Source organism: Seriola aureovittata, chromosome 21 (assembly GCF_021018895.1).
Source record: "Seriola aureovittata isolate HTS-2021-v1 ecotype China chromosome 21, ASM2101889v1, whole genome shotgun sequence".
Classification (NCBI taxonomy): Eukaryota; Metazoa; Chordata; class Actinopteri; order Carangiformes; family Carangidae; genus Seriola; species Seriola aureovittata.
Genome location: NC_079384.1, coordinates 4,235,433 through 4,260,093, shown reverse-complemented (window position 1 = coordinate 4,260,093; position 24,661 = coordinate 4,235,433). Strand labels below are relative to the sequence as shown.

At 42.8% G+C, this 24,661-nt stretch overlaps 2 protein-coding genes across 2 annotated transcripts; one reads left to right on the top strand and one right to left on the bottom strand.

The window, feature by feature from the left end:
- Nucleotides 1-682: 682 nt before the first annotated feature.
- sh3bp1 (SH3-domain binding protein 1) lies at nucleotides 683-12,237 on the top strand. Its single transcript, XM_056366013.1, has 18 exons — nucleotides 683-1,209; nucleotides 3,789-3,831; nucleotides 4,146-4,250; nucleotides 4,353-4,429; nucleotides 4,875-4,986; nucleotides 5,258-5,334; nucleotides 5,481-5,568; nucleotides 5,666-5,734; nucleotides 5,881-5,971; nucleotides 6,073-6,209; nucleotides 6,708-6,819; nucleotides 7,178-7,259; nucleotides 7,345-7,425; nucleotides 7,616-7,729; nucleotides 8,124-8,221; nucleotides 9,207-9,375; nucleotides 9,470-9,837; nucleotides 11,376-12,237. Exons 1-18 carry the CDS (start codon nucleotides 1,160-1,162, stop codon nucleotides 11,651-11,653), a joined length of 2,151 nt encoding a protein of 716 aa, XP_056221988.1. The 5' UTR covers nucleotides 683-1,159; the 3' UTR covers nucleotides 11,654-12,237.
- cdc42ep1a (CDC42 effector protein (Rho GTPase binding) 1a) lies at nucleotides 12,211-24,348 on the bottom strand. Its single transcript, XM_056366014.1, has 4 exons — nucleotides 24,195-24,348; nucleotides 19,586-19,690; nucleotides 16,146-17,139; nucleotides 12,211-14,040 (listed from the first exon to the last, which is right to left on the bottom strand). The coding sequence occupies exons 3-4, from the start codon at nucleotides 16,615-16,617 to the stop codon at nucleotides 13,301-13,303; spliced, it is 1,212 nt and encodes a 403-aa protein (XP_056221989.1). The 5' UTR covers nucleotides 16,618-17,139; nucleotides 19,586-19,690; nucleotides 24,195-24,348; the 3' UTR covers nucleotides 12,211-13,300.
- Between the last annotated feature and the right edge of the window lie 313 nt (nucleotides 24,349-24,661).

The following is a 24,661-nucleotide window of genomic DNA, read 5'->3' as shown; positions in this document are numbered from 1 at the left end:
CTGCCTCTGATTGGCTAACGATCGTTGCCTTCGCTGGTTGGATTGGTCGGATTTAGGCACGAGGCGTGAGAATGGATAGGAACAAGGTAAGAAGCATTGATGTATTATAAGACCTTATAATGAATGAATGAAAGAATGAATAAATGAATGAATAAATGCTAATGTTGCTCCACATTGGCTGGACACGTAAATTAGCAACTGTTTGCTAACAAGTGAAACCAAACGATAATATGTCACTTTTGTTTTACGGCTTATTTCTTCTGCAAATCTAGTAAAAAGTAACTAGTAAAAATCTAGTAAAAACGCAAACAAAAAAAAAGAAACTAAAATAACTTAAGGGGATAGGGAAAAGGAAACAAATAATGTGAGACAAAAATAAAAAACAATGTTGAAACCGCCTAGGTTCAACAAAAAATTGAGTTGAGCCAGATTTAAATAAAAAATTATTTTGAATTTACTGATTGAAAAAAAAAAAGGGATACTGTCTGAGCCAGCAGCATTGATAGTTTCCTCTTTTGGTCTTTTCACATCCTTTCAGCTCTTTAACACAAACTGTAAGCATTTACAGAAGTACAAACTAACCACAGCCTGCCTGCAGTGACAGAATACTCCACGCATTAAGACATTTAATGAGATGCCAATCTACAAATGTCTTATTACTGTTCAAGTGTAACATAGAGATTTACCCTCTCATAAGGAAATAGTACATTTTTCTCTGCAGAAAAGCTGTCTAACTCTGTGAGTAGATGTAGCAGTGGGGTCTTTACAGGCTGAAAGCATAGTGTGACAATCAAGCCTGAAAAATCTCTCTTCCCCCTCACAGCTGACACTTCATCTGTGCAACTTCCTCATTCACTGGCTTCTGTCAGATGTTACTTAAGAGCGCACTCCTGAAACAAGAACGAAAACCGACATCAAAAAACACACACACACACACACACACACACACATACATACACATAAATACACAAAAACATCACCCAACAGAGGCAGAGGGGAGAGCAGCCGGTCCGTGCCTTCTTGTCCTGATGAAGTGACACAGCTGGACCCTGTGTGGACGGGTTTATTTTATTTTTTATAATTGAAGCAGGAAACTTCGTGGGGCTGAGCAGGAGTGAGGTGGTCAGGTTAGAAAAGCTGGTTGAGCTCCACTGCCAGCATGCTCCGGCAGTCTCTGAGCATCCTGAAGCAGCTCGGCTCTGCGGCAAAGTAAGTGCTTTAACCGGATATTTCTCCTCTGATTCTTGTAAAATAGGCTTCAGCATGTTCCCCTGAAACCGTAATATTCACCATCAAGGTTTTCTCCCCGCCTCAAAGGGCTTTCGAACCAGAAAAATGGTGATTATATGTTGGTCTTATGGTTTACACGTGACCATGTGAGTTAACAAGAATATATTTAAGTTGATTTTAAACCACAGCTGTGATCATAGTGACGTGTCAGTGCTTTAAAGCGTGACGATGTGAGTTTCGAAAAAAGAGCACATAACACAATCTTCCTCTAGGAAATGAATAGTTTTAAATTCTAAGCAGTGAAAAAACAACATCCTTATACTCAACTCACTACTTTAAAGATTTTGATGCATCAGTCTTACTTGGTCTGGAATGACCAGAAGCTGATGGTGGCTGATGATATAAAACTTTAGATAACGCTGTAAAGCTGACAACTAAGTTAGTTTGACTCTTCTCTCTTCTTGTGCTACTGTCACACAAAAGCTATAATAGTCTTATGTCGTGATATCACCAGCTTTAAACTTAGGATGGATTATTTCAGGTGTAGAAAAATCTGAGATGCTTTCATTTCAGCGCTACTCTGCTTTGAGGAAATGTCTCATTCTGCTTTGGTTTCAGTGTTCTCATTTTCACATTTGTGAATACGGCTTTGAAAAAGCGTTTTTTAAAGATGGGATCCTACACTTGCTGGTTCCTCTTGAAAGTGACACATGCTTCTTGGGGTTTTGAGGGAAACCTCAGGCTCTTCCACGCATGAACACCAGAGTGGTTCAGCTCATCCGAGTGGACACACCGACTCCAGGTTGTGGTGTATGTTGTCAGTGCACATTGTGAAGGCGATGGTTGATTACCACAGGGTTGGTACTCGTTATGATGTGGTTTTCTGTACAAGAGGAAGCAAAATCTCTACACAAAATATTAATTGTTTATTGCAATTGTTCAGATTTTTACCATAATTTTTCTTTCTCCTGATAATCAAAAACCTTAAATGCATGCGGCGTGTGCCTGACTCATGAGTAGGTGTCACTTTGGTTTGAGCTGAACACGTCTGATCTAGAGAGTTTTGCCCGTGCATGACAACCACTGACATTCACATCTGAGTGGGTGACCAAATCATACACCTACACCCTGTCTGGTTTTTCTGGTACAAACTTGCAAACTGCATTTCTGAAAGAGTGTGTGCATGTGTGTGTGTGTGCATGTTTGTGCAGGCCATGCAGCCTCTATCTCTGGCGCGCCCTGGTTTAATAATAAACGCACGCAACGTGCATCTGCAGCAGAGCAACGTGGGGCTCCAACTACCACAGCAGCACTTCACCCACTTCTCTCTTGGTTTCAGCTCTGCAGAAATAAACAGGTGTATAAAAATAATGCACAGAAGTAGACTAGTGCACATCAAGTATTTATACGTACTGGACAGGCTTCGTGAATACAAGTGGATTTCAGTGTTGCGTTTTGTGCGGAACAGTTTATTGATTCTCATTGATAGATTTGTTCTGTACTGGATAACATGAGTCTAGACACACATGCCACTCACGCTTTTACTTTCTTAATAAAAGCATACAATTCATCTGTTCACGTGCTTTGATGTAATTTTACTCTATGTTGATGAAAAAAGGTATTTTCCAGCTTAAAAGAAAAAGTTGAAATGAGAATCAGAGGTAAAAAAAAAAAAAAAAAAAAAAAGGAACTGGAGTGTGGTTTGTTGGGGATTTCTTCTCTTTGTGTTTTGAAACGTCAGATGTCAGGTTCACTGTGGGAAAGAAAAGAACTACACCTTGGAGGTGATGAAGCTCATCTGACCTCATCTCGAACTGGGTGGGGTTTCCTTTCAGTGGGAAACAAACTTGAAAATGTTCTAAATAGGGAAATTTTCACCTCTCTGTTGATTTCCCTCCCTCCTTTTTTTTTTTTTTTTAAAACGACTGCATATCACAGCAGAGGTGGAAGAGGTTTTGTGGTTTCAGCCCCGCCTTCCTCTCACAGAGCTGGTACTGAAATGAACCACAGCATCAGCCCTCACACTCCAAGTTTAGCTTGTTGGCCCTTAACATTTCCACTGTTGAGTAGTTTTCAGAGCAAAAGAGGTGCACTACAATTTTACACTGCAAAGCCTCTGCAGAAGTTTTTATTTGATGATCGTTTAAAATAGTCTTCTAAGTGTCTTGTTTTGTCCAACCGACAGTCAAAAATAAAACACTCTTCATATTTACCATACACACATCAAGAAAGTGAAGAGGCACGTTTTTCAAAAATGTTGAACTATTTCTGTAAATGAGGCAAACATGACGTAATTCCAGATTTTTAGATATTTGTTGGTGGGAAAAAACACTGCGTGATGACATCATCTTTGAATTTAGGAAACTGTGGCGGGACATTTCTGACCTTTTATAGACTAGATACACTGAGAGCATAATCCTCAGATTATTCAGATTATAATGAAAATATAAATGTGAAATTACAGTCTAATTATCTAAATGATAATAAAAACCTCAGTTTTGACATCAGACGTGTTTTACTTTAATATTCACTAACCAACACTATGTTCACATCCTCAGGTCACATGATGCCACTGAACTTCTACACGAGGACCTGGTCATGGTGAGGAAAAGAAACATTCTGTGTCATCACAACCTTTCACACTACAGCACTAGTATTAACAACATGTTAATGACGATACAATTAGTTTTATAGCTTAAGCCGTATGTTGGTTCTGGATGTTGGACGACTGATTTTTCCTTGTAGCACTTCCTGTATCGGAGCATACGTCTTTTGCAGACTTGATTTAGAGCAAAAGAACAACATTAAACCAACTTAAACAAAACAGCATTTGGAAAACGTTAATGGAGTGAGAAGAAGGGACCAGAAAATTAACTTTCACATTTTATTGTGTGTGTGTCTCCGGCTGAATGAAGGTGGAGCAGCGAGTGGAACCGGCCAAAAAGGCGGCTCAGGTCCTTCACAAGAAGCTGCAGTGCTGCATGCAGAGTCAGCTCGGGCTGGAGGCTGAAAAACGAATGGTAGGAAGTGGCTCAGACGATCATTGTATCCACAAGATGTGTAAAAAAAAAACATTCGATTGGTGACCGTGAAAGGTGTGACACCCACTTCTCTCTCCGCAGAAAAAGCTCCCTCTGATGCTGCTGTCCATCAGCATGGCAGAGAGCCTCAAAGACTTTGATGCCGAGTCCTCTATCAGGTGACAGGTTTGATCCCTCCATCCCTCCGTGATCTTTACTTGAACTGTTGACTCGTGCTGACTGCTGTCATGTGAAAACCTCATGCCTCCAGCAGAGAGGTTTTCAGTTCTTGATGAAAAGGAAAAGAGGATCCCACACACAGTGTAGAGCATGTGACCAGAGCTCAGTGTATGTCTTTTATTTATAGGTATAGAGTCAGTGGTAGAGCAGCGAGATGAGTCGCCATTAATGATCATGTCACTTGCTCTATGTAATGAAGTGCTGATTGATTTCTAGACCTGAAGAAGATCCATGCTAGACCAGAGTATTTAGCTCTTGTAGCTGGCTCTCTGCAGTGTGGTTGTGTTTGATTTATTTTATCTTCAACACGAACCATGAGCTGTGTGTGTGTGTGTGTGTGTGTGTGTGTGTGTGCATGTGTGTGTGCGTGTGTGTGTGTTGCAGGAGAGTGCTGGAGATGTGCTGCTTCATGGAGAAGATGTTGGCCAACATGCTGGCCGACTTCGAGATGAAACTGGAGAAGGAAGTGCTGGAGCCGCTCAACAAGCTCAGCGAGGTGAGAGTGGGGCTCCTCTGTTGTTGAAGAGAAACTAATGTCACACTCCTGATTGCGATTGATAAATAACACACAAAGGTCAGCGACATAAATGACTGAAGAGTTCAGCTAACAGGGTTCTTATAGTCTCATTTTAGGCTTTGTATTGTCAGGTGTTATTTTATACGTCCCAACCATATGTTATGTTAAAAGGCTAATTATTAAAAAAGAAATTATTTTAAAAAATCCCCATCATTTTTCCTTTATATTCTTTTTGTTACTTTCTTTTAAGGATGATTTACCAGATATTCTCAAGAACAAGAAGCAATTTGCAAAGCTCACTACAGACTGGAACAACGCAAAAACCAGGTGAGTCATACAACCTCAGTCAGGGCTACATGTGTTCAAATTTATCCACGCACCAAGTAACTAATCAGATCTGTGTGTGTGTGTGTGTGTGTTTGTGTGTGTGTGTGTGTGTGTGTGTGTGTGTGTGTGTGTGTGTGTGTGGTCAGGAGCCAGGCCAGCACTGGTCCCCAGGCAAAGCAGGATGGGCTTCGAGAGGAAGTGGAAGAAGCTTGGAGGAAGTTGGAGAGCATCAAGGTAAAAAGGAACAAAGAGCACCTGGGTTAAATCAAGCGCCCACTCTGATGCAGTGTCCTTGAGCAAGGCAGTGAAGCCCTCTTCTTTGTATCTGCAGGATCAGTACTCTGCAGATCTGTATCACTTTGCGACTAAAGAAGATGACTACGCTAACTACTTCATTCGGGTGAGCTGCAGCTGTGACGGCTTCAATCTTTTCTTCTTCTCGATTAATACACCGCAGGTTTTTGCAGAGAGCACGCACGAAAGCTGTAATCTAACCTCAGACTGCTTTATATATCCAGCACCCTCTCTTGTTTTGTCCAATTACAGCTTCTCGAGCTGCAAGCAGAGTACCACAAAAATTCACACGAGTTCCTGGAAAAAAACATCTGCGAGCTCAAAGAGAATCATAGTCAAAAAGGTGACGTTATCTTCTCCCAGTCTCTACATTTACTTCCTGCAACGTCACTGCAACATTTCTACATGTTCTTATTTCCTCTGTGCAATTATCTGATTCTGCAGGGCCAACGCAAAGCCTCTCTAATCAGAAGGTCTACGGCGAGCCTCTGCTGACTCATCTGACTCAAAGCAACAGAGAAATCGCTGCGCCCATCCAGGAGTGTATTCACATGCTGCTGAGAACGGGCATGTTGGAGGAGGTAGGACTGATGGCATGACAATACAGGGGTCACAGCGATTGATATGCATGTAAACTCTGATTAACAGTGTCTTTACCCTGTAGTTTACTCTCATTCACCACCCTGCATACAGCTTTGTTTTAATTCCAGTCTGCAGACCATATTTATATCAGGTTTTTCTCATTCTCAGGTGTCATGTTATTGACACTAGAATTTACTGTGTTTTATCCTCGGCACTGCACTTTAATTTATCCATCCAAAAATATTGGGCTAATTGAAATGGAGACCTTGAAACACTTCATTCGGTGGACTGACAGACTGACAGACCAGCTGACTGACAGAAATGACTAAATATGAAGTCACCTCTACAGAGTTTTGGCTTTAGGTGCCTGTAAAATACAAAAATACAAGAGGAACTACAGAGATTTATAGGAAAATTAAGTTTAAGAAACTCTTTGTCTCGGGTCATTTGTTATATAATCAGTGGAGGGAACCTTCCTCTGCCTCATTGCTCCTCAGGGTCTGTTTCGTCTGGCGGCGGCGGCCTCCGTGGTGAAGCGGCTGAAGACTTGTCTGGATCAGGGAACGGTGGACCACAGCGATTTCAGCATGGACCCTCACGCCGTGGCCGGTAAGGACGTGTCCGCTTCTTTTTTCCCTTAAATTTCCTCTCGATGGAGAGCCGAGTTTCTGTCGCGTGCGCTCCTCCACATCCGTTCATCCAGCGTGACTTCTGCTGCTCACCAGCCACCCGGTTCCTCTTCTGTTTACCCAGCTTCCAGTAATGTGAAATACATCATCTCATGCTACATATAGAATCACTCTGTTAAATCAAACGGGGGGATTCAGCAAGACGTGTTTATACCATGTGTTATTCATTATCTTTATTTATCTAACAGGACAAAATGGGCAGTAACTCAGCACATATTACCTCGAACTGTTTAAACACAGCTGGGATTATGGACCTTTATCTCTGAATTTGTTGACAGGAGCTTTGAAGTGTTACTTTCGAGAACTGCCTGAACCTCTAATGACCTCTGAACTCTACAACGACTGGTTTAAAGCAGCAGGGTGTGTATGACATCTACACTATTTTATATTTTTACTAATTTCTTATTCAAGTCTGTTTTTCTGAGTTCGATCTTTGTCTCCACAGGGAAAAAGACTTGACAGAGAAGCTGGAGCGGTTCAAAGAGCTGCTGAAGAAACTGCCACCTGAAAACTACAACAACCTCAGGTTTGTTCTCACCTCCGTCCGGATCACGTGTCTCTTTCTCGTTCCGTTTCAGGACGTCCTTATGTTCAACATGAGTGAAATGCATTTTAGTCCACACGGCTCTGTGGATACACTTTTCTTCTAGTGCTGACTTCCTGTTTCTCCTTCCTTCACCCAGTCTACTTTGTGTTTTCCTCCTCGTCCCCGTCAGGTACCTGGTCCAGTTCTTGTCTCTGTTGTCGGAGCAACAGGCTGTGAACAAGATGACGCCCAGTAACATCGCCATCGTCCTGGGACCCAACCTGCTCTGGCCACGAGCTGAAGGGTGCGTATAAAACAGTCTATCTTTGACCCGTGTGTGTGTGTGTGTGTGTGTGTGTTTGTGTGTGTGTGTGTGTTTGTGTACTATTACCACACCCCATTCGTTCATGTTCATTCATATTTCACGAACCAGGGCTGCTGGTGTGAACCACAGTGTTGAACCTGAGAAAGATGGTCTTTTACTCACAGAGAGGTTTTGTTGTGTGTGTGTGTGTGTGTGTGTGTGTGTGTGTGTGTGTGTGTGTGTGTGTGTGTGTGTGTGTGTATATGAATTGCTGGAGGAGCAGCTGTAGCTAAAGTAAACCACTGTTAGCAACTTTAGATTTAACTTAAGCGACACTCTGGTTGAATTTGTCCCCTTGTGTTTCCTCCTCCTCTCATCTCTTCCGCCTCTTTAGGGAAGCGGCTCTGCTCGACATGGCGTCAGCTTCTTCTGTCCAGGTGGTCACTGTCATTGAGCCTCTCATTCAGTACAGCTCCAGCCTCTTCCCTGAAGGTATATGTGACATCAGTGTGACATCAGTGTGACATCAGTGTGACATCAGTGTGACATCAGTGTGACATCAGTGTGACATCAGTGTGACATCAGTCTGGATAAATCTGGTTCATTTTAACTCGGATGTTGTTGCGGTTTTGCCATTTTATCATTTCTATCGGTTCAAGTTGTCACTGAGATCACAGCGACATTGCATCGCTCGGATTAACAGACAAAATTGTGTGTGGATTCGTTAGCAAATAGTAACTTCCAACTTGATTAAGCACATATTTATTCAGGAGCATGCACCAAATAATCAGAAGGTAAACTGAAATAATACAGCTTTTAAAACCCCTCTCAAGAGTATGTGTTTGATGGTTTGATTTGCTAAAGATTATCTGATTAAAAAATGGTTCCCAAACTTTTCATCGCTTTCTCTAGCTACTTAGCTTCTGGAAAACCTGCTGCATTACTATGACAACTAGGCGACTTGGAGCTGAGCTATAACTATTTAACATGGTTTTTAATATGGTGACTTTGATATTCTTTGTTTGTTTTCCTCTGTTTTGATGCGTTCGAAAACACAACAAAAAATGCGGTTTATATAAATGTTAGAATGTAGAATAACAGGATGCCCCAGGGTGCCGCTGCACCAACTCTGGAAGCTGCTAATCTAACCCACTTGATTTGGCGGTAAAACTGAAAGTAAGCACACCCATTGCACAGGAAATGCTAACAACTACTGCAAGTACAGTAGGCTGAAGTTGAACCAGGAAGTCTGTATGGAAACTGTGATTAATGTTGATGACAGACAGTTAGGACTGTAATTTCACCTCCCCAGACAAATACATTATAGTATAGTCTGATTGGTTCACTGGTTATTTCTCGCTCAGACTTCTTTTTAGCTAAAACTAAATTATTACCAAATAACCTGGAATTATTCTGTAAATGTAAAGCTGTATATTCGATGTAGGACTCATAAATGTGTATGTTTTGCTTCGGTCAGCTGTCTCCTTTGAGATCCCAGATCTTCCCGAGGTCCCGGATGTGACCCTTCCTGTTCCTGTTGCCCAGTCTCAGATGTCAGAAAAGGAGAAACTGAGCAGAGCGGTCTCCTGTTCATCCACAGCCTCCTCCGGCTCCTCTCATCACTTCCCTCTCTCCAAGACCAACAGGTACCATTTTGTAAGAGGTCATAACAGTTAGACCTCATTGCATTTAAAAAAAAACAAAAAAAAACATGAACCTTTGTCTGTTTCCTTCCATCAGCACAGCCTCTCAGGACAGTGGTGGCTTCTTCCTGGTGAAATCTGGCTCTGTGAGTCGCAGTGGCACCTCCACATGGGGCGGCCCTGTAGCTGAGCCAGCAGCGCCGACCCATCCAAACACAACATCCAGCATCTCATCATCCCACAATCCCAGCCCTATTCAGGCCTCCAATACTTCCGCTGCCTGCAGCTCGACGGCGAACCAGAGCCTATCCCAACTTCCTAGAGCCACAGGATCAGCGCCAAACCCGGGTCAGGCCAAGTGTCCCACCCAGAAGCAGTGCTCGGATCAGGGCCAGCTGGAGCCAATTTTGGAGGCAACTCCAGACTCTCCCAGAGCATTAGTGAAGATGACCTTACCGTACAAACGTAAGTCGCAGTCCACCGAGCTGGGTGGTGGTCTAAAGGTACATCCAAACAGATCCAGGGGGGAATAATGTATCTGAAATCTGTAGATTTTCTCCTTTGTTCAAGATGATTTAGCCACGTAATATAACTACACCGACAAATGAAAACCTCAGCAACTGCGGGTGTGGACAGATCTCAGTCTTCAGTAGCGCTGGAGCACTCCAGATATTTAGCAGCAAGTCGGGGGACTTAAGAAGAAAGAAAGGTCAACCTAAAATTTCCTGACTTTTCATCACGAGTGCAGATCAAGTTCCAAAAACACTGGATGCTACATTTCCCATGATGCAACTGCATCTTTTGTTAGACCCTTCTTGCCTGGTAAATGCCCACATCTTTCAAATTCCACGCCTCAAGTTCGCAGCGCAGGCATCAATGATCTCATCAGGGTTATTTCCCTCTGAGTCAAAAAAATCTCCTGTCAGAGCCACAGGAAACAATATACAACAATTTCAAAAGTTGTCATGACAAATAAACCAAACTTCATGTGCAACATTTGGTGCACTTCCTCTTTAAATATCCCAAGCCTTATTTTATTTCAACTAGCAGCAGCCGTTCCTTCATTGTTGTTTCTAGGCCCGAGGGAACAAGCAGATCTCGTTGTTTATATGTCTCTTTCTATTGTGCAACGCTGTGTACAGATTCTTTGCTTCTGCCCTTTTCCTCTCACAAAGTCAAAGTGGTGGCTTGTTAGTGCAAGTCGGCAGAGAGAAAATAAATTACCGCTCGTTGTAGCAACAAGGAAGTACACAGGAAACAGGAAGACTCGCACCACTGACCAAAATATCAACCTCTGGGGTCATGCGTCATCTCTCACATTGTTGTAACTACCACAGACTCGAGGAGAAGCTGAAAGACTTTCCCTTATAAGTCTTCTCATCCTGAAATGTTTGTCTGCCTACAAAACTGAGACCGTTTCTTACTTCAACTTTGTTGTTACGTGATATTGTGTTAAGTTGTACTTTCTCACTTATTTTAATATCACAACCCGCTGTGGTATTTTCTACTACCAATTAAAAAAGCAACCCGTGTTCGTAATTTGAGTATATTCTGTTTTAAAGGATAGTTTTCCCAACAAAATCGAATTTAAATGCAACACTATTTGGCAGACAAATATCAGACCTCCCTGGTACTTGAATGCAGCATAGTGGTAGTCTAAACACTGATAATCATCTCCAGACTAACAAAATCAGACGGGATGATCACGGAGGACATAATCCTAAAACATCCTCTAACAAAAGATTGGTACCAAATGTCACCGATGGATAACATTAGCTAACTTTTTAAATAAACTTTCATTTCTTCATTCAGAAATTAGATAGTGATTAGATAAAGCAATGATACAGCATGTTTACATTTTCACCATCATGCCAGCAGACAGCAGTACAAGATTAATTCCTGTTTTTTGAAAAGATTGATGTCTTCATTTTCACTTGCACAGTTAATACATGTTGTGGCTGCCTTATATTCCACCTGTCTTTCCTCTCTTTTTTTTCGTGCAGCAAAAAGATCCTACAACCCAAACAAAGCTAGCGAGCAGGCGACGGTTCAGTTCTCCAAACCGAGACCCTCAGGGCCTCCCAAGCCCCAGGTCCCTCCCGTCCCCGCCACAGCCCCAGCGGCCACGGACACTAGGACCCAGCCGACGCCTGCACCCCGAGCTCAGGGGCCCGGCGTGAAAAAGCCTCCGCCGAAAAAGCCTGGACTCAAAGCGCCAAACTGCCCTCCGCCACTTCCTCCTCCAACACAGGCAAAAGAACTTCCTTCCGTGGCTCAGTGAGAAAAATTGACGTGTGTCGTGTGAATTTTCTCGTTGTGGTTGGTGAAGAGCAGCGGAAACACTTATTCTTATTCTGAGTTCAGGTGTCGCAGTTTATTCTACTTTTTTTAAATATTTTTTTATCTACCAATGTTTTCATAACCACTGTATCATTTATTTATTTGTCAGCTACTGGTGTCCTTGTATTTCCCAGAATGCAATGTAAGTGCAGAAAAGCAAATCTTTTTGGTTAAAAAAAAAAAAATAGAAATCACATGAAAAAAGAAAAAGCCTAAACAATAAATTAAGCCATATTACCAAATTCCTTTCACAAGTAGCAAGTGGATTTTTCTACAAATCTAGTACGAGCAAATTATTCCTTGAGATTTCACGTTTCAGTTGTTAAATGATTCTCCACCCAAAGTCTGATTTTTCACCAGAGGACGACGGCTGTGGTAAATAACAAACTTTTCTTGGACCAGCTGTCGGCCTTTATCTTCCAGGATTTCAGGTGGAATATCACTTTAAACTGACCTTTTAAATGTAAAACATATACATGTAAATAAAACGCTATTCAGCCTAATTAAAAACATCTTTATTGTCAATTTATATCATCATAGTATATCATTGGTATTGACTGCAGCATATGGATGTGAATTGCACTATGTACTGCAGGTGCTCATACTGTAAGTACGTATTTATAGGAGGTCAGTTGATATCTTCATGTACAGTTGTATAAAAGAACATATAAATGACAAATCTTCTATAAAAAGCAATACAGGAGTCGGACTTCATATTCATAAAAGGTGCACGGAGTATCTATATAGAAGGTCTGCAGCATAAAATGAACATTTATATGGTTCAGGATTTAATTGCTTCTAGCAAAAATACCGGCATGAACATGTCATATTCCCTCAGTCTGAGCAGTTTGACAACTGAGACGTTTCTCTGGTTAATGTTTGTCTGACGAGGCTGATCCTGAGATTCCAGATCTCTCATTAATTCTCTTCCCTTTTCTTCTCTCCTGGTAGTGTATTCCTGAGTGAAAAGTTGACAAGAGATTGCAGTGAAACCAAACAGGTTGTAGTAAGATGAAATCTTTTTTTTTTTTTTTTTGGAGAATCTTTTCCCCTTCTCCAATGTGAAGAAGCGTCTGCAGTATAAAGTGAATGACAGGCTTTTGTAACTTCTACATTGAGTAATGTCGGTGTTTCCTCTGCGACAATCTTAACCACATTCTCTGGTACATCCTCACTTTCCACGCATCCTTTTCGTTTAAGGCTTTTTTTTTGAGTCATGACCTTTGGAAAAAGAAAGTAAAAACAAAGCGGTTTCCCTTTCTCTGCCTCTGCAGCATCGAGTCTTTCACTCCTTTTAGATACATTCAGCCACGGGTTTGCATCAAAACTGGACATCCTTGAAGCATCCTTGAAGCATCCTTGAAGCATCCTTGAAGCATCCTTGAAGCGTAATTGTGTAAGAGTAAAAGATCCAGTATGAAGGATACTGGGTTCAGGCTGTAGTTTTCATGGTCATCCTGTCAGTAGAGCCAGCCTCATTGACCAGAAACAGATTTTAGATGATTGATTTGATTGGAATTACAGAGGAATCATACATCACATAAAGATTTATTTTAGTTAATGTGAAGACATCTCCGATTTGCTCGGCTCAGACTTTGATTTCATCCTCATCGTCCATGTAAGTGTAGGACATTTTCTTCTTGGGCTGACTCACGATCATCATCTCTGTATCTGCAGCCTCCATCCTGCTCTGTCCCTTTGAGAGGCTGACGCCATAATGGCGCGCGAGCACATTTGTGGCGCTCTGGAACCGCTCGCTTTCCATCCCCATTCCCAACCTCGCTCGTTCAGGAGACCCCATCACCACGTCCGGTACTTTAACAGAAAGCCCGAATCCGTTTACCTCCATCACAGTCTCCTCCTCCTCCCAGTCGGCGGGGTGCGGGCTCTTCCGGCCCCCACAGTCCTCCCTCAGCAGGGAATCCACGTACGAGATAGTAGCCGAGTCCATCTCCGAGCCCTCGTTGGTCAGCCCGCACGCCGACCCCGCCTCCTCTCCCTCCCAGGCGTGGCCGGGCTCCTCCGCGTGGCCGTCAATCAGGCCGAACACCTCGCTCATGAGGGAGGGGCCGAGGTCAAAGGTGAAGGTGTCCAGGGAGGTGAGGGAGGGGAGGGAGTCAGAGTAAGCGTTGGTGCTGGTGGTGGTGGTGGTGGGATTGGGGTGTGAGGTCACAGTCGTGGCGGAGCAGGTGGATAAGATGGCATCGGCGGGGTCGGTCAGAGAGCCTCGGTGGATGTTCGGAGAGCGGGAAATGGGGAGGGAGATGGAGGGCTGCTGACGCTCAGAGCGGGACTGACGAGGCAGAGTGACGAAGCCAGACTCCAGACCTGAAGAACACACAGATATCAATACGTGAAACCTGAGTGGAGGTATTCTGTCTTTCACACCTGTGTGTGTGTGTGAACGTATGTTTATAGGAACAGTTCAACATTCTGGGAAATATTATTATTCGTTTTCTTACTGAGAGTCAGATGAGAAGAACGGTACCAATCTCATGTCTGGCTAGCTTAGCTTAGCATAAAGGGGGGAACAGAAGAGAGATAAACACCAAAAAGACTTGAATCACATGAAATGATTTAAAACTACTTTTCTTAAAATGACTTGATGGACTAAATTACATTCATTTTAACTATTGTAGCTGTATATGTTTATATATTTCTGTTACCTGTACATTCCATGTACAATATACTTACTTTACCTAAACTAAATATGATTCAGGTTATTTTGCAGTCACACTTTTAGCATGATTTAGCAAAACACTTCCAACAGGGGGCGGTGTAAACCCATCTGAGACGAATCTGTCTGACAATGTCAAACCAGCCAAAAAACTGAGGTTCCTGAGTTGTTCTGCTCTGTGAACGGTGAATCATCCGCCTAACCCTGCCAGATCACTTAACAAGACACACACACACACACACACACACACACACACACACACACACACACACACACACTCACTCTGCTGCCTTCATGACCCACGGGTAACAGATAAATTACCGCAGCTCTTGTCAATGCCAGCCATATAGGGCCTAGAGGGAGGTTTTTCATTCCAACCAAAGAAAACAGCGTCTGATTTTTACAAATTAACACACTTTCATAAGAGAATGAGAAAGACGTAATCACTGAAGTGTTTGTCTCAATGTAAACCTGGACAATCTCTCCCACCTATATTTCACACGCCATACTGGAGAGTAAAGCAGCTGCTGCTTTCACTACAAAAATAAGTTCTGTATTCTCTACTTTCAGGTAAAAAAAAACAACAACACACACAATAGAACACAAAACAATATATATAAACTATAAAGAGGGAGATAAAAAGATGAATATCACTGTGTATATGTCTATATATATGAAGCTAGAGCCAGAACATGGTTAGCTTAGCTCTGTATAAAGACTGGAAGCACAGAGGAAAAGCTAGCTTGGCTCTGTCCAACAAAATGACCTACAGCATCTTTAAAGTTCAATATCTAAGGTTAGATCTTGTTTGTTAAATGCGCACAAAAGTGTAATGTATGAATCTTCTCATCAAACTCACAATCACGTCCCTCAAAGTGCCAAAACTGTTCCTTATAAAACAAGCGAGTTACTTTAGAAAAATTACTCTAGAAATTAACTTTCCTTTGTGTTTTATTGACATTCACCTAAGCCCTCAGACACACACACACACACACACACACACACACACGCACACACACACGCACAGGGGAAGTCAGACTGCAGGAGCCATGAGTATGGTGTTAATGTGGGTCTTTCAAACAGCCTCTCAGACAGCTTGTTTCCAGTTGTGTCTGGATCTCTGTGTGTTATCAGTGTGAGCGCTGCTGATTACGAGCCAAGGTGATTCATAAGGACATCTGGGGCAAATCTGTCTCTGTATTCCTGGGTAGGACTGATGGATGAGTTTCCTCTCAGCCCCAAAACTGTTGCCACTTCTCTGAAGTTTTCAATTAACACTGGTTAACTCATCTGACCTTTGCCCACGTCTTTCCCATTTCTTTTTTTCTCGCGTTTCCAAATATAATAAAGAATAAAATAACATCTACCCTTAAATCCTAGGGACCATTTTGGGATTCGGTGATGTACTTTGCTTAATCCTTGAATAACTGCTATAAAAAAGAAAGAGATGAAATGACATCATGTGAAGAAATTTCCAGTGAAGATAGAGAAATGCTGGACTATTTCGGGAATCCAAAACACTGACGGTGGAAGTTCCTCAGAACAAAAGTCTCTTTCAACAATTACTAAGGGAGGAGTACGTCATAAAGCCACCAAGCCAACAAACCATCACACAAACAGAAGCCAGCAGACCAATACAAGGCGTCTTGTGTAATTTTGTGAAACCGCTGTCATACTACGCTCAGTCATTTGATCGTTTGTTGATGTAAAGATATTGATTATAGCAGCTTTAAAAAGAAGATATGACCTTACTCACCATAAGAGCTTTTCTTCTCCATTGGCGTACTTTGAGAGCTGGGGAAGAGCACCTTGGTGGTGGGACTCCCATTAGACATATCCACGTCCAGCCTGGGGAGGGAGATGGCGTTCTTGATGATGGGAGAAACAGCTGGCGGCGGCGGTGACAGATCCTTGGATCCTCCTCTGGGTCGGTTGTCAGAGCCCCTCCTGATTTGACGGAGCGTCCTGGAGAAGAACGCTCCGATCTTGTTGTCAGGGCTGGAGATAGAATCCGTGTCCCTGTTGTTCCCGTTGGCCGTCCCGCCGTGGTTGCTGAGGAAGGAGGTGTCCCCGAACACGTCGCCCCCTCGGCCCACGTGCATGGTGTGGCGGAAGTCACCCAGAGGAGGGCTGATCATTTCCACTGTGAGGTCACTTTTAAAGCGGCGCTTGCTGTGGGAGTGTGTGACCAGACCTTTAAGGCCTGACAGCTTCTCCTGAAGATTCATGGTGAGAAGAGGCGACTGGCTTAATACTTCTAAAGAAATAAAACCGAAACAGAGTCTTGAATTGCCTTTAATCCGACCGAAAGGCTGAACTGAATTCAAGGTCAATTTTTCCCGTTTCAGATTTTTCCCAAAAAAAAAAAAAGGACAGTTCAGTAGTCCAAAGTACAGACCTAAAAAATAGCCCTGAAAGGTTATTCCAAGATCTTGAAACCATGTAATTTCTAAAGCTAAAGAGTTGAACTCCAGGCCTGCAGCGCCAAATAGTTCACTGAAATATTATCTCTGTTTATCATGTGCAGGCCAAACTCTGTCCCACTCTTTGTAGCTTGTTGTTATGCATAGCTGGCTGAATTAAACAGACATAAATTGAGGAGAACACTATGCAGTTGTGTTCCTGGAGGCAGCCGGGGCCAGTTGGAGTGTGGTCAGGTCGCCTGGCTTGCTTTGGGCTTTGGCTTTGTCGACATCAGCTCAGAAATAGGTCCAGCTGCAAACGGTTCTGCGGTCGCACCATGGAACCATCTATTGAGAGTAAAAACAGGGGAAAAAAAAACATCTATCTTTAAAAAAAAAAAAGAAAAAAAAAGAAGTAGACAGGGATGTATTTGATTTTGAGGGATGTCGAGAGAAATGCATGACATTTGCAGTTTATGCTGTGGAAGTTACGATTCGGTGAGGGATCACTCTGCTTCCTATTGCGAATACTGTATGTAGTTGTAAAGTAACCTCGCTGCGTTTTGGACAGATCTGTCTTTCCACAGGTTTTTTAAGGATGCCGCGTTCCAAAGGTCCGCTGGTCTGGAACCATCTAAATTTAGACCACAGTCGCTCCTCTGTGCAACAAACCAAAGTCTGCTTCTTATCCATGAAATAGGTGGACCTTTTATTTTGGCGGGGGGGGGATTCCCGCTTCCATTTTGTGCAGCTTTGTCTGGCATGAAGGTTGCACGAAGTTCCTTTTACATTTCCCTGAAAAGACTTATCAAGCTTTGAGAGCAGAGCAGCAGGCCTCATTCAGCAGGCTCACATTTGTTTATAAACAGGCAAAGTATGCTCAGCGAGATAGGAAGAGATAATGAAAAAGTCCTGATAAGAAAAACACTGCTGCTACTTGGCAGTACTGCTAGACTACCAGCGTATGGAGCCCCCGAAACTCACAAGTAAAAGGTTAACAAAAAATAGAGTTGAATACATGAATTATAATATTATTAATTACAGAAATAAAATGAAGAAGCTTCATAGTTTTCCTTTATCTTCCAGTAAAATAGAGAAAAGCTATTTTATTCCTTCACCTCCAAAACAATGAGGAAATAAAACTTAATTACTCTTCTATTTATCTTTCACTGCCTCCAGTTATTGTTCAACTTGTGCGGTTTCTTATTGTTTGGTCAATTATTAGTTTTCCTATTTCCCTCATGCCACATTCTCCATTTTTTTGGTTTGAGCAACCAGAGGCCTTCGCGGCTAGCTAGCTTACCTGAAAAAACATGGAGCCTACGTAAATACAATCAGAACCGGTCTTTTTAGCTAGCCACCTACCTGAAGCGAACTTTCATGTAGGTAACCGCCATATATTTCATACTTAGTGTCGTCGTTGTTCTTGTAACAGCAGCCGAATCTTTTTAGCCAACAAGCTAATCCTAACAAAGCTGGCTAGCTAACTAAAATGAGCTCTTCTTAGACCTGTCTGCATAACATTATCTTCCATTAGCATTACTCTAATGTTCTCTTTATAGCTTTATACTCCTTTTTCACACTCCATTTACACTGCATTTCAGCTTGACTTACAGTAGTATTAATTTAAGTATTCTGTTATACTCTTGACTCGACTGACAGCCTATTACTGCCTTTTGTCGGTTTAGGTGCTCCATACCTCCATAAGTCTGTAAGGCAGACGAAAAACTGGCCTTTTGTCAGGTGTTGTTCTTTGCCAGCAGAGTAATGGATATCCAATTCTAAAATATTTTGATAGCATAAAGCAGCCCTGACAAGGACCTCTGGTTCTCTTTAAAAGCTTTCCACTGCAGCAGCTAAATGTCGGCGGGCTTCCCACGCATGCAAGGCCCCCGTCTGGCTTCATTAATGACCTGCTATGGTTCACGACATGGAGATTGCGTCAGGTCCAAGGCAGCCCTTCTAATTTGCTGCTGACCGCAGTCCCAGGCCCTCCGCTCCACCTCCCCTGGCTGGCGTTTTAAGAGGGGCATCTGGGAGTGGAGAGGGAGGAAACACGCCACATACCAGCGCTGAGCAGAGCCATATCGAGGCTCACAAAGAGACGCCGGGGACCAGTATACCGAGGTGTGATGTCGAATCTGAGACGACGTGCGCCTGCAGGGACCTTGTGCACGTTCCCATGAACCGCTCTGAAGCGACAGGCCACCTCTCTGATTAAAACTATTAGTAGTAGCTGCGGCCACGGACACAAAGGCGCTCGCGCTCTTCCGAATAAGGGAAAAACTTTGACTCGCTAAAATCAAGGTCGAACTAGAAAAACATCAATCTAATTGATTACCTGCAGTATTACAGGAATATACACTGGGCCATTAATTACTGTGACTGTGTGCTTACAGAAAGCTCTGGTGTTTTGTCTCTGCCTGTAATCCTGTTAAAGACCTTTGACCACAGCTCAGAGGGGGTCGCTCCCCCTGACTCCTCTCATGTATTTGGACCCTTTGGGGCAAAGCTTATTTCATCTGAACATATGCTCCCATCCAGCTGAACTCTCCTTCCCTCCTCTCTGTGGTCCTCCTTTGCTCTTGCTCCCCTGTTTTCTGAGTTACACAAGCACATCAGGCATCAGATAAAATGGCCCTGAAAAGCACCACAAGGTCAGAATAAAAACCCCCTGATATTTTTAGTCTTTTAAAGGTAATAACACTATAATCCCAGTAGCAGCCTGACTCCCTGCGTCTTGGATATCAGAAAAGAATAGGGGGACCTCTCAACAGGAGCATCTCAGACGTACCATGGATTATCTTCTAATCCTTCATCTTCTTCATTACCCCTGGTAAGGCACCTCTTTCTGGGCACGGCCTGGCTGCTACCACCCTGGTCAGCTGGTCCTCTGGTTCTGAGGAAACAAAATACAAAGTGAGTTTTGAGGAGAGAGAAGGAGTTGAAAAAAAAAAAAAGAAAGAAAAAGGTTTCATTTTTACAGAGGAGTGAAGGGGGAGGATGGCGAATTGGGACAGAAATAGAGATGAAAGAAATGATGTAGAGAAACGTGACTAAGAGAAAAGGTCGGATGAGGAGAGGAAGCAAAGGGAAGAATGGTGAAACATCAGATCATGATTGATATTACCATCATTATTAAGTCTTGTGGAGTCTTGCAACTTTCGACAAACTTTTTATCTGTTTTTAAATATCTCATAATTTGAAGAAAAATCTTAACACAGCCTAAATCCTGCAGAAGCAGAAGTGCAACTGTTAGATCCTGATCAGCTGGATCCTTTAAAGGCTGCACCAGACAATAACAGTGGTGTCTCTAAGGGTGGAGAGAGACAACTGTGTGAACACTGTCTGAACTTCAGTCAGCGGGCCAGACTCAGCGAGTGTTGACGGGAAAAACCTCTTCCCCCGCTGCAGCCCCCAGTTTGTGATAAAATGAAGAGCATTACTGTGTTAAACCTCCACGCTTAGTTCAGCTTTTAGCTTCGGCTTTAAGTTGCTTTCTTTGGGCAAGTCGTCGTTCAGGGGGGTTTTCGGCGCGTTCATACATCACAGACAGGCTCAATAAAATATTTCCATGTCACTATGTAGAGTATTTGCCTGAGGTGGCTTTACTGGATATAAACCAGAGTAACCACAGTTTAATAGGAGCCGTGTGTGTTGTCTGTTAGTGTGTGTGTGTGTGTGTGTGTGTGTGTGTGTGTGTGTGTGTGCAAAGAAATTCCTGAGCAGAGCATCGGTCGGTGGAGTCGTTCTCTCGATTACGACCATCAAACATCCTTCTTCTCAACCTCAGTGCTGATTGAAAACATGTTTGGGTCTGAATCTCCATTTTCTCTTTCATTCTCTCTCCTCACTTTCTCTCTCTCTCTCTATTTCTCTCGGTTCTTACCCTCTCATTTCTCGTCTATTCTTGCCTTCTGATATTTATTTTCTTCTCTTTGATTGTCTCTCCTTCTCTTTCTTTTACCATCACTCTACGTCCATTCTCCATCTTTGTTTCTTTTCCCCATTCCTCCTCTTTCCTTTTCTCCTTCTCTTCCCCCTCATTGTTCCTCTCTTTTTCTGTCCTTGTTTTCTTTTCCCCAGTTGCTTACTTCTTCTTTCTCTTTCATGTCTTTTCTTTATTTCTCTTTGAGTGTCTTGACTGATTTGGAAAGGCTGGAACAGCTTGACTACAACAGCTGTCGGGGCCCACACACACACACAAATATAATCTCTACTTCTGATGACTTTAACTCAAAAGTGTTTACTCTGATATAGTTTGTCTGTAGTCAAATCAGCGACCGACTTTGTGTTTCACCACATGCCTTCCCCGGCCTGCTCTCTCCATCGCCTCTCATGTCCTTCACTCAGTAACCCCGCTAACCAGGTGAACAAACATACAAGATAAGGCCGCATTTTTTAGGCTCACCCTTCGACTTTCAATTACGTTCCTATTTTCACCGTCCACGCTCAGTCTGAGTCCAAGCAAAACACGGCTACACTTCCTCCTTATCCAAGAAAACATTTTCATGCTTCAACAAATATCCATACTCTCCGAGGCTCTCTGCTTCCTGCATCTGCTAAAACCGACAGTCCCAATTTGCCCTCTTTGTTGCCTCTTTCCTTCTGTTTATATCTTTTCTGCTCACATTCATAAACTTGTTTCTTTTCGTTTCTTCTCCTCCAGGTCTCAATTTATTTAATATTTCCCATGGTACAGCTATTATTATAAGAAGGTTTTTAAATGATCAGTTCACCCAACAAGTGATGAGAGCAAACATAGACACCAGAGCCTGACTGATACGTCTGCTGATAACATCAACCGATCACAGAGGTATTGTTTTTGTTTATATGTCAGCTGATGTGCCAAAGTGCCAGATATATCTGATGTAACTTAGAGACAGCATCACCACTACTGAGCCTGTCCACCAGAGGGCAGTGACACTTTTAGCAGCAGCAGATTTAATCATGTGTAGCTAGCTGTTGAATTAGGCTAACGTTAGCTCCACAAGCTAGTAGAAAAACTGTTTCTTGGTGACTTTTTGATGTGCATATTGGACTATTGCTGTTCATGGGGAGGGCTTTAATGGAGAACAAATGTGCCAATCAATACTGAACAAGACTTCCAGTCAAGTTTAACCCTGCAGACACAAACCTGGCTAATAATGTCTCTAAAGCAAGCCAATAAGCCACCGCTGGATTTTTTGACGTCAACCTGATTTTTATTTCCAACAAAAAATGTAAACGTCTATGCAAAACAGCAGATTATTGATTATCAAGTTTCACATCTCATCTCATATAATATAGTTTCAGAGAAAACGGAGGAAGGCGGGGACGATGCAAAGCTGGAAAAACTTTACAACTGTAATCTGAAAAGTTTACATGTAGTCAAATTTTGAACAGCAGCCAATCAACAAAAAGACTTATTGCTGCCTTTAAAACTGAAAGATCCTGGCTTGGTTCACCTAAACAGTCCATTAAAAATGTCTCTGATAATATCTGAAGTGACTTCCTAAATATTCATTCAAACTATAAGTACTTTAAAGGTCTTTTCATGGGTTTGGGAGTTGGTAGCAGAGGCTTGTTTGCCCACATTTTCTCTCCACACAGTCAAGTCACAGCAGCAGCCGCCCAGTTTGACTACATGACCTGCTGGTTGATGACCAGTAATTGATCAGTCCAGCCTCTTAAAACCCAGTATATTCCTGATGAATGAGTTGTGGCCATTTGGTGACGACAGACCGTGATGGAGCAAGTTCCCCAACATCAGCATGTGTGGCCAAAAAAAAAAAAAAAGCCAGGGAACCCTGTGGTGTGAAAACAAATACAGCAGCCGGATTCAGAGTTCACACCTCTGCAACTGACCCTTTCCTGGTTGGTTGCGTCAATGACACCCAAAGGTCACAAAGGGTCCCCCTTAGAGGAATGTATAACTCAGGTACCAAAAAAAAAAAAGAAAAAAAAGGAAGGAGGAAAAACCACAGGGAACGTCTGCACTCATTTACTTAATCAAGTGCTTTGAAACGTACCGTGTAATTAGTGGAAATCATATGAGGCGGACGTACAGGAAACATATTACACGCATGTGTTAATCATCAGCTGCCGGCTGAGTCGAGCGCATACAAGAGACCGACATGGAAATATCAAAGCATTTACTCAAGAAGGATATACTGTACGTACGCCTACTCTGGAGAGACTAACCAGGGGAATCACAGAGCTGGTTAAACATGAATAAGTCACACACTGAACAAATCCACACGAAGGAAGACCGGACCCATCACTGCATTTGGTTTATTGGATTTTGTCTTATTATCACTGAAGCAGACTGAGTTTTTATTGATCACCGTTGTGCGTGTTTGTTTATTGGCAGGCTTTGACCGGCCAACAAGCTCTTCTATCAGTGTGTGTGTGTGTGTGTGTGTGTGTGTGGCATTTCACATGGTGGCCTCCCTCATGGCTCAATGGCGGGTTGTGAGGGTCAAAAGGCCACTGCCCCCAACTTGTAATGAGTCCAACACTGCACTGCCTGTTTGTCTCCATAATTAAAACACTTCAGGGCCACAAACTTCAACTTCACAATGTCACGTTCCACTAAATCAGAGCACATCCTGGTGTATGTCAGTGACATGTTTGAAAATTGATAGGTTATGTCATGTAACTGCTGTAATTACAAGGCAGAGTGATAAAAATCAAAGCACTGCCAGAGCTTATTCTAACCGAGGTTGCAGTGGGGAAATAGTAATGATATACTGCTGCCTCTGCTGCTGAATATAAATACGCTGCAGAGAGGATTGAGTTTCATGTCATCTGAGAAAAGACTCTCACAACACTGAAACAACTTTCACAGGCAACATAATACAGTTTGATCAGTGAGACAATGTCTGATAACAGCTTGGTTTCAGTCAACACTTTTACAAGTCTTAATGGTTTTACCTTATCTCAAACCAAACCCACCGTGTTTGCTTTATTTCACTGCCTTGTTCTCCTGAGTGATTTATGAATTCAACTATTTTCAGTAGTGAAAAAAAACACAGTTATAATTAATCCCCTGATATGCAGCTAACAATTAATTAGTTTTTTTAGTTTTTAAAGTTATGCACTCTCCAAACAATAGTAAGAATCAGAGGATAAAAACAAATATCAGGGAAAATACTAAAAAAAAACACATAGAAACGTTATAAACTACACCTCATATGAATATTATGGGATATGAAGGCTATAAAATACCTATGAAATTACACTCCACACAAACAAATTTGTAAGCAACGTAACGTCTCCTTAACGTCACTCATATTACAGCAAAACGTTTCTACATGAAGATTTCAGACAATAAAAGTGCTATAAAGTCCAGATGAACTTATAACTGAGCATTAACTCTTTGTGTTTTTCTTTTCTGACGTCAAAACTGATAATAAACTCACCCCGGGAAAACTGAGCCACGAAGCAGAAAGGGAGACGGGTCGACTCCAGTTTTATAATCTTTTCCAGTGGAAATGTAATACGGGCTGGTGTGGTCCGAGCGAGCCGCTGCTGCAGCCGGACTGCCCCGCTGGTGCGCCGGGTGTGTGGAGCGGCGCAGCGCGGAGGATGAGGAAGGGGGCGGGACGTAGAGCAGATACCCAGTGAGTGAGACAGTCAGAGGACCACACCAGGGGGGTTGTAGGGGGGGGGGGAGGGAGACTCCTAGTTCAGGGTTAACGCTTCAATTTTAATGTCGCTCCACAACATGCAGCTTGACTTGTCGACGCGATTTGAAGCAAGGAGTGAAGCACGTAGATGACGCGCTGTGAACACGAGCCTCGCGCCAGGCGTGGGGCCCCAGTGTTCGAGGCTCCCCCACGGCAGAGCTTCATGATGACTTCAGGGTTGAGCTGATCCAGTCTTAGTG

Bases quoted from the DNA above. Each gene is read 5' to 3' on its own strand.
- cdc42ep1a (XM_056366014.1), bottom strand. From the start codon at position 16,617: ATGAATCTTCAGGAGAAGCTGTCAGGCCTTAAAGGTCTGGTCACACAC. The intron at 14,041-16,145 runs GTGAGTAAGGTC...TGTGTTCTTCAG, and splicing joins GGAGAAGAAAAGCTCTTATG to GTCTGGAGTCTGGCTTCGTC.
- sh3bp1 (XM_056366013.1), top strand. From the start codon at position 1,160: ATGCTCCGGCAGTCTCTGAGCATCCTGAAGCAGCTCGGCTCTGCGGCA. The intron at 4,251-4,352 runs GTAGGAAGTGGC...CTCTCTCCGCAG, and splicing joins TGGAGGCTGAAAAACGAATG to AAAAAGCTCCCTCTGATGCT. The intron at 9,838-11,375 runs GTAAGTCGCAGT...TTTTTCGTGCAG, and splicing joins GATGACCTTACCGTACAAAC to CAAAAAGATCCTACAACCCA.